Consider the following 12439-nt stretch of genomic DNA (forward strand, 5'->3'; position numbering starts at 1 on the left):
TGTCAATGATAACGAATACTCCAATGAGACCAAATGAGACATTGAATGTCTGCTTAATGAGCCGGAAACATGGTCGGGCATGAACTTGTATCTAACGTTGTTGTAAACCATGCTAAACGGACCGAACTATCCGACATCCATAGGTTGCAAGACGTGGGATGTATGTGCTGGCAAGACAAACATAATAATATTATGATAATAATAAAGTTTATCAAAGGTAGAGATATAGGACCTATGTTCATCTTAAAGAAAGAGAATGGGACAGTCAGTAGACACAGTGACACTGTATTTCAGAAAGTGGTGCTCCAGGTAATAACAAAAAACTTCGGAATTTGACAATCCGGAATCAGAGATTTTTCCTGCTGCTCTAGGTGTCAAGTATGGTCATTGTACTTGACATGGGATTGGTGACGGCTCTCGGTGTGACATGGTTGGATGATACAATGTAGAGTGGGGTGTGCTGCTCCACTACTCCTTTTCATCTACGTTTGATGAAATTATTTTAAAAAAACACTGAATGGACAATGGCTTGTCTTCTTTGGATCACTTGTCAATATGAATAGCTAAGTCAGTGGCAAGAGTTGCCACCTCCGTACGTGAATAACAGTATCCCAAATCAACCATGGCTTGAACGTGGATGACTAAATGTCTTGGCTCCACAATTGATAGCAGAGGTCCAGGGATTTCAGACAGTCTATTCCGATTTCTCCACTGGTGCAATCAAGCAAGGTGGCAAACGGAACAGAGAAAGATAGTGCAGCCTTCCTCACCGACATTCCATCAAGTACAGTTATATTAGCTATATCTAGGGTCTCGGAGGACTATTGGTGGTATTTCCCTTTCTCAGTCGCCTGACCATTCTTCAAAACCTGTAAAATACAATACCTTACATTTGGGGATTTCTTTTTACATCGCGCAGTTCTAATTTCACAAAAGTAAGACATGGCCCGGCTTTCGATATCTAAAAAAACATTGCGATCAGAATCACGTGATAAGTCATGTGATTGTTTAAAGCTATGTGTAAACATGCAGATGGCAGGTTCCATCGAAATTATCGGAACTATGATTATGTCAAAAATTAAATTTTCAGACTAGACATTTTGACATAAGTATACACACGTGTAATAGGTCATATCTACCAAATCTTGTATCTGCTTACCTTCTTGAACTTGAATCGCAGCATATTGTCAGTCCGAGTGAAAAACGGAATTCAAAATGGCTGACCGAAAACAGATTACGAACGAAAGTACGTGACTGGAGGATATAGACATTGAGTTGGCAGATAAGTCCGTTGAATCTTCCTGAAGTTTATCCTCTTCAATGCTGCTGCTTAAACAGCAGTGTTCTACATTATGTAATCATTAAGTGAGTGAGTGAGATGTTTAGTCACATAAACAAAGACTATAAAACCTGTCGGCAAATGACAGTAATGTCACTAGATTAACAAAGATATAGATTTTAAACTAGCATGTAACTATAAAAATGTGATTACTCATGACAATACATTATAAACATGGGCTATAGAACACCGGCAACCACAGTTAGGCCATCATCCTTGGGACCATGGGGACTTACTGTACATCTGCTTCCTGCATGGTAGCCAAGCAGGATTTACACAATCCCTCTGGCTACTGACAATTGTTTGTAGGTTAAGCCAAACATTGAAAAACAACACGTATTCTACGATGAAAACTATGGAGAGTATGATCATGAAATAGCTACTATGCCCCTGATATATGAGCAGTCCCAATGTAATTCTATATTTTAAGCGTGTTCTATTAAGATGATGTTGAAACATGATGATGATCTAATTATTCGCTTATGTTCGTTCACCAACAAAGCAAGTAAGTGCAATGGAATAGTTAATGGAGATGGCACCTTGCAGTTATGTCCACAACATATTCCTCATACAGCAAGGCAAGGATTCGATTTCATTTGGCTTTCAACAAATCATTAGGCGTCATGAGCTATGATGATCAGATATAACTTGTGGTCACTAATCGGATGTCATTTATTGAATTACCCTAATTGCAATAGTTTGATTGAAACCTAGATCCCGAAGTGAAATGATGTTCGTATTTCTGCTTTTGTGGATGATTTGACTAAAATTGATGTAGATCCGTTTTCTGTTGTTCATATTTTGATGTATACATATATCTACATGCCTATAATATTGAAAATATAAATACCGTTTGACAGCTTTGAGGTCGTAAATGAAACTCCATTGACTTTTGTTTATTGTGAACTGAGTTTGGGACGCTGACTGAATAAACACCAACTATCAAACTACATGTACATATGTGTGTACAATTTCTACACTTGATGTTCAGTTTATATTCTCAAAGCAGAAATTAGCGATATGTTTCAATCCACTAAACTGTATATTATATAACCCCCATGCCCTCCTTGTCATCCATGCTCCATGGTACAACCAACATACATACAATGTACGTGCCTGTTTCATCGTTCACCTGATGCTAAGTTTGTGACTTTAAAGTAGTTAGTGGTGGAACCACTCAGTCCCTCTGATTACCTGACAAACACGATGACAAACAATGACTAACTCACTAATGCGACCCCGACAAGATGCCTACATTTCGTCATTAATTACAAGACAAAGTTTATCTCATTTCTGTTGGTCAGTGTTCCCAAGTTACTTCGCCCCAGGATGGTGTGAAAACAAACGTGGACAAGGGTCGCCATGTTAAGTCGTGTTCAGAAAGCTGCGTACGCACCGCTCAACACGAAAAAGATGTCAGTTAAATGTATTCAACTTCCGGCTGACGTCACCAATTAAAATAAACTAAAAAACCAAAAACACTTTCTTAGAGGCTTGGGCCAAATGATCCCTTCAACTATGATACTGACAAGGAGACAGTACAGGTGACGGTGCTTTCCTTCCAATCGGTTACGAACCTCGTGGGCAAGATATCATTCTTGTAGAGCACTGTACGACTGTATGGAGCGATAGGATTATCGTTACTTCATGAACTTGTTAATCTATCTCTGATGTTCAGTAATCATATGGTAATCCACGAGCAGGTGTACACGGCAATTCCCACAACAAGGAATGAGCTGGGCTTTTAGCCAAGACCTTCTAATTCAAAGATCAGTGTATTAAAAGCACGTTTGTATTGGCGCCTTTGCCATGATGCGGACACTACATATGTATAGCGGGCAAGAGTCTTATAGATTGTACTCAACGTCTCAAAATGCGGAATTGCATTTCTGACTGTGTATAGCTGAACGTGACACGCCAAAGTGATTCACAGGATGGAGAAAAGTTCATTGTCGTTACGTGCCCCACTTATGCTTCATCTAAATACTAGTATATAAACACAAACAGGCAGGCGTGCTCCACTTTAAGATCAAAAGGGATAACACAATTGCATCGCCTTGCAGCCCTTGCTGCTTCTTCGTGCTGAACCGAGTTCTTCTGTACTACATAGCAGTACAGTTACCTAGCTTAATATCAAACACGATCGTTTCATATCTGCAGCTAAGAAATTGTTTGACGATAGTAGATTGGATTGTATATTATTTTCATTTATTAATGTGAGCTTGTAAATACAATAAGAGCTTTCATCACCATTTTCCTTAACCATGCATCGAGTTTAATCAAAGCTCTTTCATTGCTCTTGAAAGTTAACTTACAGGCAGTGTCCATTTATCTTTCAGATACAGCTATTGTGTGTGTAGTTCTGGTTTTACGAATAAGGCAATACTTGTATTTACTTCAGGGAGGAAGCTATTCGGAAGATCCTGGCTACCTATGATGCTAACGTACCACCCAACTTTGAGGAAGGTGAGTGTAGGGTCAGCATGTCAGTGTGTGGCAGGTCGTTAACGTCGGTCAGCTGCAACAGCCATTCATTGGAGTTGTTTTTCGTGATTTTTTCATCAGTAAACTCCGTGTTATTATCATGCATACGTACACAGAGAATGACCATATGTCGTGAGTGAGGGGTCTGAGTTGAATACTAAAGTATCTAGTTACTCTTAGAACTCGGACAGTGTAAGTGAAGATACATTTGTGAAGTATTATTGGTATCTAACCTATGCATAATTGATCATCAGTATAATGGTTTTGCTAGCGACAATACCATTCCTTTGTTTGTGTATCTTGTTATGAGTTAAGATTAAGGAAATATTACAACATTTAAAAAAATGTGTGCATAAAGCATTGTAGTTTATATTTTCCCTGTCATCAGCGAACTAACTGTGATTGTCTGACAGTCGTCCACGCCGCTACATGTCTTTGGTTCTTGCAGATATTGCCACCCGGGTCACCGTGCAGATATACGTCGTCAGTTTTGATTCCATCAGTGAATCGACCATGGTAAGTGGCAACTGCAGAATGAGAGTAGGTAGCTACATCTTGTTCCCAAGTATTTCAGGTCAAGTCATAAGAATAGTAACTAGACACAGGTTCCTAGGTGGTGTTATTAAACCTTAAGAATATTGATGACATTAATATTCCGTTACTTGGATCGAAATAGGCAGAAAATCCATGTCTATATAAGTTAATCACTGAAGTAGTAGTCATCTAAAGTACTGTATTGTCAGCAAAGCCCTATACACCGTCCGTGTCTAGTTCAATACATAGCACCAGGTTGCCATCGTAATCGAGTGATGATCATCGACTTCCTGTCAAAGGACAGCATTATTTGGCAAACACGCTACAATACTGACTATATGTATGTGGTGAATATACCAACAATATTAAACACGCCCTCGATTGCGCTTCAGAACATAGTGCAGCATATTGTGAGAAACAGGTCTCATAAACGTGAATTTTATCACTTTGCCTGATACCGCACACTCAAAATCTATAATAGTTATAGTGACACATTGTGCATAGTATCTGGCCACTGTTTGATGTTGGTGTTGTGTAGTGTACCTCAACGCAATTCACTTACATGCACGCAGAATAGGTCTATGTCATGAGTTCACTTAATCACTAAATAACGAACTATATCCAGTCATAACGTGATATAGGCGTATACTGATATAGAATTATCCAGGCTTAACATGTAAATGCATGCTCTAGTATAGAACTATCCTGTCATAACGTGGCATATGCATGTTCTATTATAGAACTATCCAGTAAGAACATGAAATGTGCATGCTCTAGTACAGAACTATCCTGTCAAAACACGATATATGCATGTTCTATTTGAACTATCCAGTACCATCTATGAAGCCCTTCAGCCAGAAAGACTGAAAAAACGTGAACTTTTTTCTGTTTTATTAAATGTATTATTATTTAGCAACACCTTATCTTTTAAATCTGATCAAAGAACAGGTACACATTTCTGAAATTTTGATGATTATCAACTTCCGGTTACAAGATTAAAATCTTCTCATAAATCAATGTTTCCATTACATTGAGCATGTGAAATACTTCTCTACGTGAAAGAAACTCAAACTTAAGGGCAACGTTTAAGAAAGATATAATAACATTCCAAGCTTTTGCGTTGCATGTGGAAACGCAATGAGTTGTTAACATTTTTAAATGATATAGTTGTAAACAAATCTCCAATAGATATCAAATTGATTTTGTATGGTAATGAAGATCTCTCAGTGCCTGAACATAAATTGATATTTAATGTTGTCAAAATGTATATTTATCCAACTCAAAGCTTTACTACTCTGTCATATTTTACCTACTTCTAATCTTAATTAGTACATTCCGCTTCTCTATCCATGCATTCTGACTGTTATGATATTGTAACTGGGTGTCCAACATATGATAGAGAGGGCGTTCCAAGATGGACAACCTGTACCCAATCCGTTTCACAAGTGAAGATTTTATTTGTTTAATATAAATCCATTTGGAAGACAGTTTATCACTTTGCTTGCTACCGCACAATTGAAATCAACAACAGTAATAGATGTTGTTTGCTGTATCTGAACACAACCGGTCACACAGTCAAAGTCACGGTCACACAGTCATAATGTTGCAATGTCACACAGTCTCATAGTGGCACAGTTGCACAGTCACACAGTTACACACTCGAACAGTCGCACAGACGCACAACCGCACAGTCACACAGTCACGCAGTTCCACAGTCACATCTACGCAGTGTCAGACAGTCGCACAGTCACAATGTCACACAGTCATACAGGTGCAAAGTCGCACAGTCACGGTCACGCATAATCGCACAGGCACACAGTCGTACTGACGAACATTCACACGGTTACACAGTCACACAGTTGCACAGTCGCTTGCTCGCAATCACAATGTCGCACTTTCGCACAGTTGCATAATCCAACAGTCACACATGCGCACAGTCGAAATGTCGCACAGTCACACAGTTCCACAGTCACATCGCCGCAGTGTCAGACAGTCGCACAGTCACAATGTCGCACAGTCAAACAGTCGCACAGTCACAATGTCACATTGTCGCACAGTCACACAGTCACAATGTCGCACAGTCAAACAGTCACACAGTCACAATGTCGCACAGTCACACAGTCACAATGTCAAACAGTCACACAGTCGCACAGTCACAATGTCGCACAGTCACACAGTCACAATGTCGCACAGTCACACAGTCACAATGTCGCATAGTCAAACAGTCCCATAGTCGCACAGTCACACAGTCACAATGTCGCATAGTCACAATGTCGCACAGTCACACAGTCGCACAGTCACAATGTCGCACAGTCGCACAGTCACAATGTCGCACAGTCGCACAGTCACAATGTCGCACAGTCGCACAGTCACAATGTCGCACAGTCAAACAGTCACACAGTCGCACAGTCACAATGTCGCACAGTCAAACAGTCACACAGTCACAATGTCGCACAGTCACACAGTCACACAGTCGCACAGTCACAATGGCGCACAGTCAAACAGTCATACAGTCGCACAGTCACAATGGCGCACAGTCGCACAGTCACAATGTCGCACAGTCACACGGTCTTAATGGCGCACAGTCACACAGTCGCACAGTCACCCAGTCGCACAGTTACAATGGCGCACACTCGAACAGTCCAAATGGCGCACTGTCACACAGTCACACAGTCGCACAGTCACAATGGTGCACAGTCACGCAGTGGCACAGTCACAATGACGCACAGTCACACAGTCGCACAGTCACAATGGCGCACAGTCGCACAGTCACAATGGCGCACAGTCGCACAGTCACAATGGTGCAGTCACACAGTCACACAGTCGCACAACCACACAGTCACACAGTCGCACAGTTACAATGGCGCACACTCGCACAGTCCAAATGGCGCACTCTCACACAGTCGCCCAGTCATAATGGCGCACAGTCACACAGTCACACCGTCGCACAGTCACAATGGCGCACAGTCACGCAGTCGCACAGTCACAATGGCGCACAGTCACACAGTCGCACAATCACAATGGTGCACAGCCACACAGTCGCACAGTTACAATGGCGCACACTCGCAAAGTCCAAATGGCGCACTGTCACACAGTCACACAGTCGCACAGTCAAAATGGCGCACAGTCGCACAGTCACAATGGCGCACAGTCACACAGTCGCACAGTCACAATGGCGCACAGTCACACAGTCGCGCAGTCACAATGGCGCACAGTCATACACTCGCACAGTTACAATTGCGCACACTCGCAAAGTCCAAATGGCGCACTGTCACACAGTCCAAATGGCGCACTGTCACACAGTCACACAGTAGTACTCCCCAATTTTATGTCGTCTCATTCCCCACTAATCAGATATTTTTAATGTTCTACAACTAGTTTTAAGTCAATCTGTGATATATTGCTATTTATTATACTGTTCTTTGTCAACAGTTTTTTATAAATATTGTATAACAATTTGTTCAATCACATTATGGCTGAAATATTATAGACGTGACTTAAACTTAAACTCACTCACACTGTCGCACATCCGCAGAGTCACACAGCCACTCACACTCGCACAGTCACACAATCGCACAGTCACACAATCACACAGTCACACTGTCGCACAGTCACACAATCGCACAGTCACACAATCGCACAGTCACACAATCGCACTTACTCGCAACACATTACGACTGTTGAGATACATGTATTCCAACCTACGTGCGTGTATGGATCTATATTTCTGCCTCCTGCAGAAAACACCATGTGTCCGTTCTATCGAATCTGAGTCCGTGTGATCGACGGGTAAAATATTATGTATTATGTATCAAATATGTGAAAACACGTTTGCATATCCGAACAGGTCCCAGGTGCCAGGATGTATGTAGCCTATGGAACCTTAATGCTGACGCAGTGGTAGTTACTAACTGATCGCATCGTGACTTTCAATTACATTTCACACGCTAAAACTATTAACAGTGGTTAAAAGCATGAAAAAAACAGATACAAGTCAGTTCAGTTCATTTTTTTCAAAATTGTATGTGTCAAAACAACACAAGTCCCTTTCAAGGTTATCGCTGTATGTGTATATGTAAGTGAAATATACATGAAGAGTGGATGGGTATACACTGTTAACATCTCACACTGAGCACAGCTTCAGTTGAGTAGAATCTGTTGGGAAATGTCTCAACGAAATTTCTCTTCCAAATTGAAATAACAGATATGAATATTATATATGTTTGTGTCGGGGCCTTTATTTGCCGTCGGAAAGCATCCTATGTGACCTGCGTCGATACGTCGTGCACATCTGCCGTTAGTTTACCTGTGGCCTCGTGGTGACTTATGCAATGGAAACCGTTTTGAATAAAGAGTTTTTGAAATTAATCTCATTCAGCTGTTCCATATCTATGTATAAAAGACATTAATTCGGTATGATTTCCATATTTTGATTACCATTATCAGTCAAATACAGATCATAAAACACGACAGAGCAAATTCGTTTCCTATTATTCTCATTGTTATGCAACTTAATGTAATTATTATACCGCTGTAGGAAATTACTCTTTCAGGATTACTCACTGACGATCTTCCTCCGTCAAACATGGCTCGACACACGCCTCAGATACGACTCCCTGCCCAATATAGAGGCGCTGGAGTTGGACACACGCATCATGTCCCAACTCTGGGTTCCCGATCTCTTCTTCACCAATGAGAAGAGAGCCGACTTTCATGCAATCACGGTGCCAAACAAACTGATGCATGTATATCCTAACGGGACAGTACTGTACAGTGTCAGGTGGGTACCAGCACCTGCACAACGCCATGTCCGTTATGGTCAGTTGCATGTACATGGACAAGACTCGCCAACATCAGCTGACTGCCACGTTCAATGGATATGCACGAACACCAATGTAGTTTTATCCTGATTCATTAAGATTTCATGAGTGCCTATGATGAATTGGTATACATTATGAGAACTGTACATTGTAGGTGAACAATGTGCATATGAAATCAAGGCATTCATTTCTCACTAACAGGGAGGCGTTTAATGTACATTGGCATGCCACTTGGAGCTGCCAGCAACATTCAGCACAGAGAGGTCAATATTGGACCTCGACTCACATCTGGTCATGTATTTGTTTTATCACTCAAGTGGCAAATTGCTTTGACCTTTTCATCGTTAGTAAATCTATCAGAAATCTGGGGTCAAAAGGAGCGCATTCAGCTGTCGGCGTTTGTGATATATGCCAAGGGGCTAATGTTTGGTGTTAAAGGATTAGACGTGACATGGCTATTGCCATCATCCTGGGCAGCTCTTACCATGGCTATCTATATTGGTTGTATTGGTTTAACTGTTATGTTTGGTGTGTCTTCACGTCCGTTCTTTTTGTTTATAAATTTATAAACAGCAGGGCAAAAGAAAGTATACATCCATGTCTGATGGTGGCTAATAATAAAACAAACAAGAAATGGTTAATCGATGGTGATGTTTACAATACGAGTGTTTTGGACCTTACGTTTGCAAAGTTTATCATGTTTTGCTTAAATCCAATTTTCAAGTGCATACTTTCTTATGTACCTCAGTTTATCACAGTAACTCACTGACACGCCTCCTTCCCTTCGTCCTCCATACCTTGAGCAGCCTCCACAACAACCACGATCACCACCAACAACCACCCCCATCCACCCACTACCCCCACACCCGCGTTGTAAGATATACAGAAGTAAACATGTTTTATGTCACCACACTCATACTGTGCTACACAATGTACGCTACACACTGCCGTACATGTATGCTCCTAGATGCCGAGTGCAATGTTATACCACGTTGTCCTGGTCCAGTCGTTCTTTTCATCTCGTTGTTCTGTCGGGAAATATGCAGATTCCATCAGGCACTGTCAGGCGATATCAATGACTGTTGATTTCCCTGCAGCTGCTTCTGTTTGGGGGGAATTATGTAAATACACTCACTGCATTGATTTTTTTCCTTCCTAACGGTTGGGTGTAATGAAGCATATGAGCGTATAAAGAGTGAGTGAGTCGGGTTAAATGCCGTTTATAACAGTATTCCAGTCATATCACGGCGTGTCAGCTTAATGTGGGAGGAAAGCCCGATGCAGGTCTCAGGCGTTTAACACTTCGGTGAAACCCTACGAGCACGGGTATGGTGCTTGCACACCTAGAAACATAATCGGGGCGAACCGGGATTCGAACCCACAATCATAGATTTCTAGGGACGCAAATCTGCACAGCGAATCGCGGCGCCTTAGACGACTGGGTGACCCGTTCCCCCAGTGCATAAAGAAATTCATACATATAAAGATTAACATTAATGAATAACAGCATACAATAGAACGCTTAATTCCTGCCATTTACGGATCATATCCAAATAGTAGCTAGGGCATGGTTCTTAGTCCAGGTTCACTGTTTGCGACTACATTTACTTCCAGAATATCGATGACACTCAGTTGCGACATGCAGTTACAGAAATACCCGTTTGATGACCAAGTGTGTTCAATACTCCTAGAAAGTTGTGAGTAATTAAATGTCACTTATCATGATGGGGTATTCTTCTTTAGGATCGCTGTTAACTGGTTTGTGGTTGATCTAACCTTTGAATACAATATATCTATCAAAAGTCACATTGAAACAATATACCCATCACATGAGTTGAAATCAGAATTCTGTCTCCTCCATGATGCCACCATAACTCATCTTGTCTGTCATGTGGCCGAGTGTTTGTGTTTCACGTTAAGGGCGTGAACTTGAATACAGAATAAGAACAAGGTATGGTACAAATTCAAATATGTTTCAGATGGCTACTCGACGAAGAACGTCGTCTTTGCATGGCACGAAAGCCCAATAGTCAAAAGGAGTGACCTGTCCCTACCTCAATTTGACCTCATTGGCTGGACCACCGACGACTGCACTAAAACATACGTCAGTGGTAGGTGCAAGTTTTATCTCATACAGGTAGACATTGATGAAACATATAAACTGACTTACCTTGTTCATTGACACTCGTTTTGTCGGTAGCTTTACAAGGTGATTTTACTGTAGCCACCAATGAACACAAATAAATATTGTTACTAAAGCAGCAACTTGCTTAATTAAAGCTTTGTCTATGCATATCCTCAATAGTTCATGATAAGATATGTCTTCCAAGTCAGGGTCGCTTATTATGACGTACGCGTGTTTAGTGTTTCTTTCGATATTTGGGGTTTTCCATACATGTTACAAAACAAATATTTGCCAAAATCAAGAACACCTCAGGTGATAGATGTTAACACATGAACGTGTGTGTGATAAAGGGTAGTATTCGTTAAAAATGATATATGTGTCACTCACAGGACGCTTTCTTCAAACATAGCTCCATTGATATTTCAAGTTCCACAATAGTTTTATTATTGATATACACTTATGTGCTAGCCAGAGTGCTGGCCAGACATGTCATGGGAACGTCAGGAACTGTGTCTGGGTAATCAAGATGAATATAAATGGCAGCCTGTCCTCATGCTCGTTTGATGCAGGGTATGCAACGTCGGTGTAGTGCCTGCTTGGGCAGAGGATAGCAGTTTCTATGTTGATCACATGTGGTTTTGACACCACTACCAAATGAGTACATTTCCACTTCCTGGCATTGCAACAAGTGGTCACGCGACTGATGATCTTCATGTCCTTTGTGTCACTGTTTTCCCAATAGCAGCAAATTTAGAATATATAGAGACATGAGTCTTTATAGGAATAACACCACATAAATCGCTTGTGACGTCAATGAGCACCGCATAACGTCAGTTTAGAACTACCAGGCATAGGTACTAGGTAATACTGAATACATAATCAAACATGTAGCCAGTGTAAGTTACTTTCAGAAGTCAACGGTCTATGTTTGGATGCTGCTTAAATCATGATTGCTAAGCCTTGGCCAAGTGGCTCTACTTAAGAACTTGATTCAGTATCTTTTTTGTTCGCATTTATAAAGACATTAACGTAAAACAATGGTGTGCACATTCACGCAAACGAATTAAAACATATTGAAGTCAAATCTTATAAACAAATATGTCAACAATGATAACGGAATAACTTCATAGACTTCTC

At 41.0% G+C, this 12439-nt stretch overlaps 1 protein-coding gene across 4 annotated transcripts in view; it reads left to right on the top strand.

Moving 5' to 3' along the window:
- Window positions 1-12439, top strand: part of LOC139450107 (glycine receptor subunit alpha-2-like) — a 77855-nt gene that overhangs the window by 62873 nt on the left and 2543 nt on the right. For all 4 annotated transcript variants that reach the window (XM_071231755.1, XM_071231756.1, XM_071231758.1 and 1 more), the window contains 5 exons: window positions 3741-3805; window positions 4272-4339; window positions 8911-9137; window positions 10792-10874; window positions 11157-11288. In XM_071231755.1, coding sequence (XP_071087856.1) covers window positions 3741-3805; window positions 4272-4339; window positions 8911-9137; window positions 10792-10874; window positions 11157-11288 — 575 coding nt within the window. The remainder of the gene's footprint in view (window positions 1-3740; window positions 3806-4271; window positions 4340-8910; window positions 9138-10791; window positions 10875-11156; window positions 11289-12439) is intronic.

This window comes from Haliotis cracherodii, unplaced genomic scaffold (assembly GCF_022045235.1).
Source record: "Haliotis cracherodii isolate W230 unplaced genomic scaffold, xgHalCrac1.p SCAF_8, whole genome shotgun sequence".
In the NCBI taxonomy this organism is placed as follows: Eukaryota; Metazoa; Mollusca; class Gastropoda; order Lepetellida; family Haliotidae; genus Haliotis; species Haliotis cracherodii.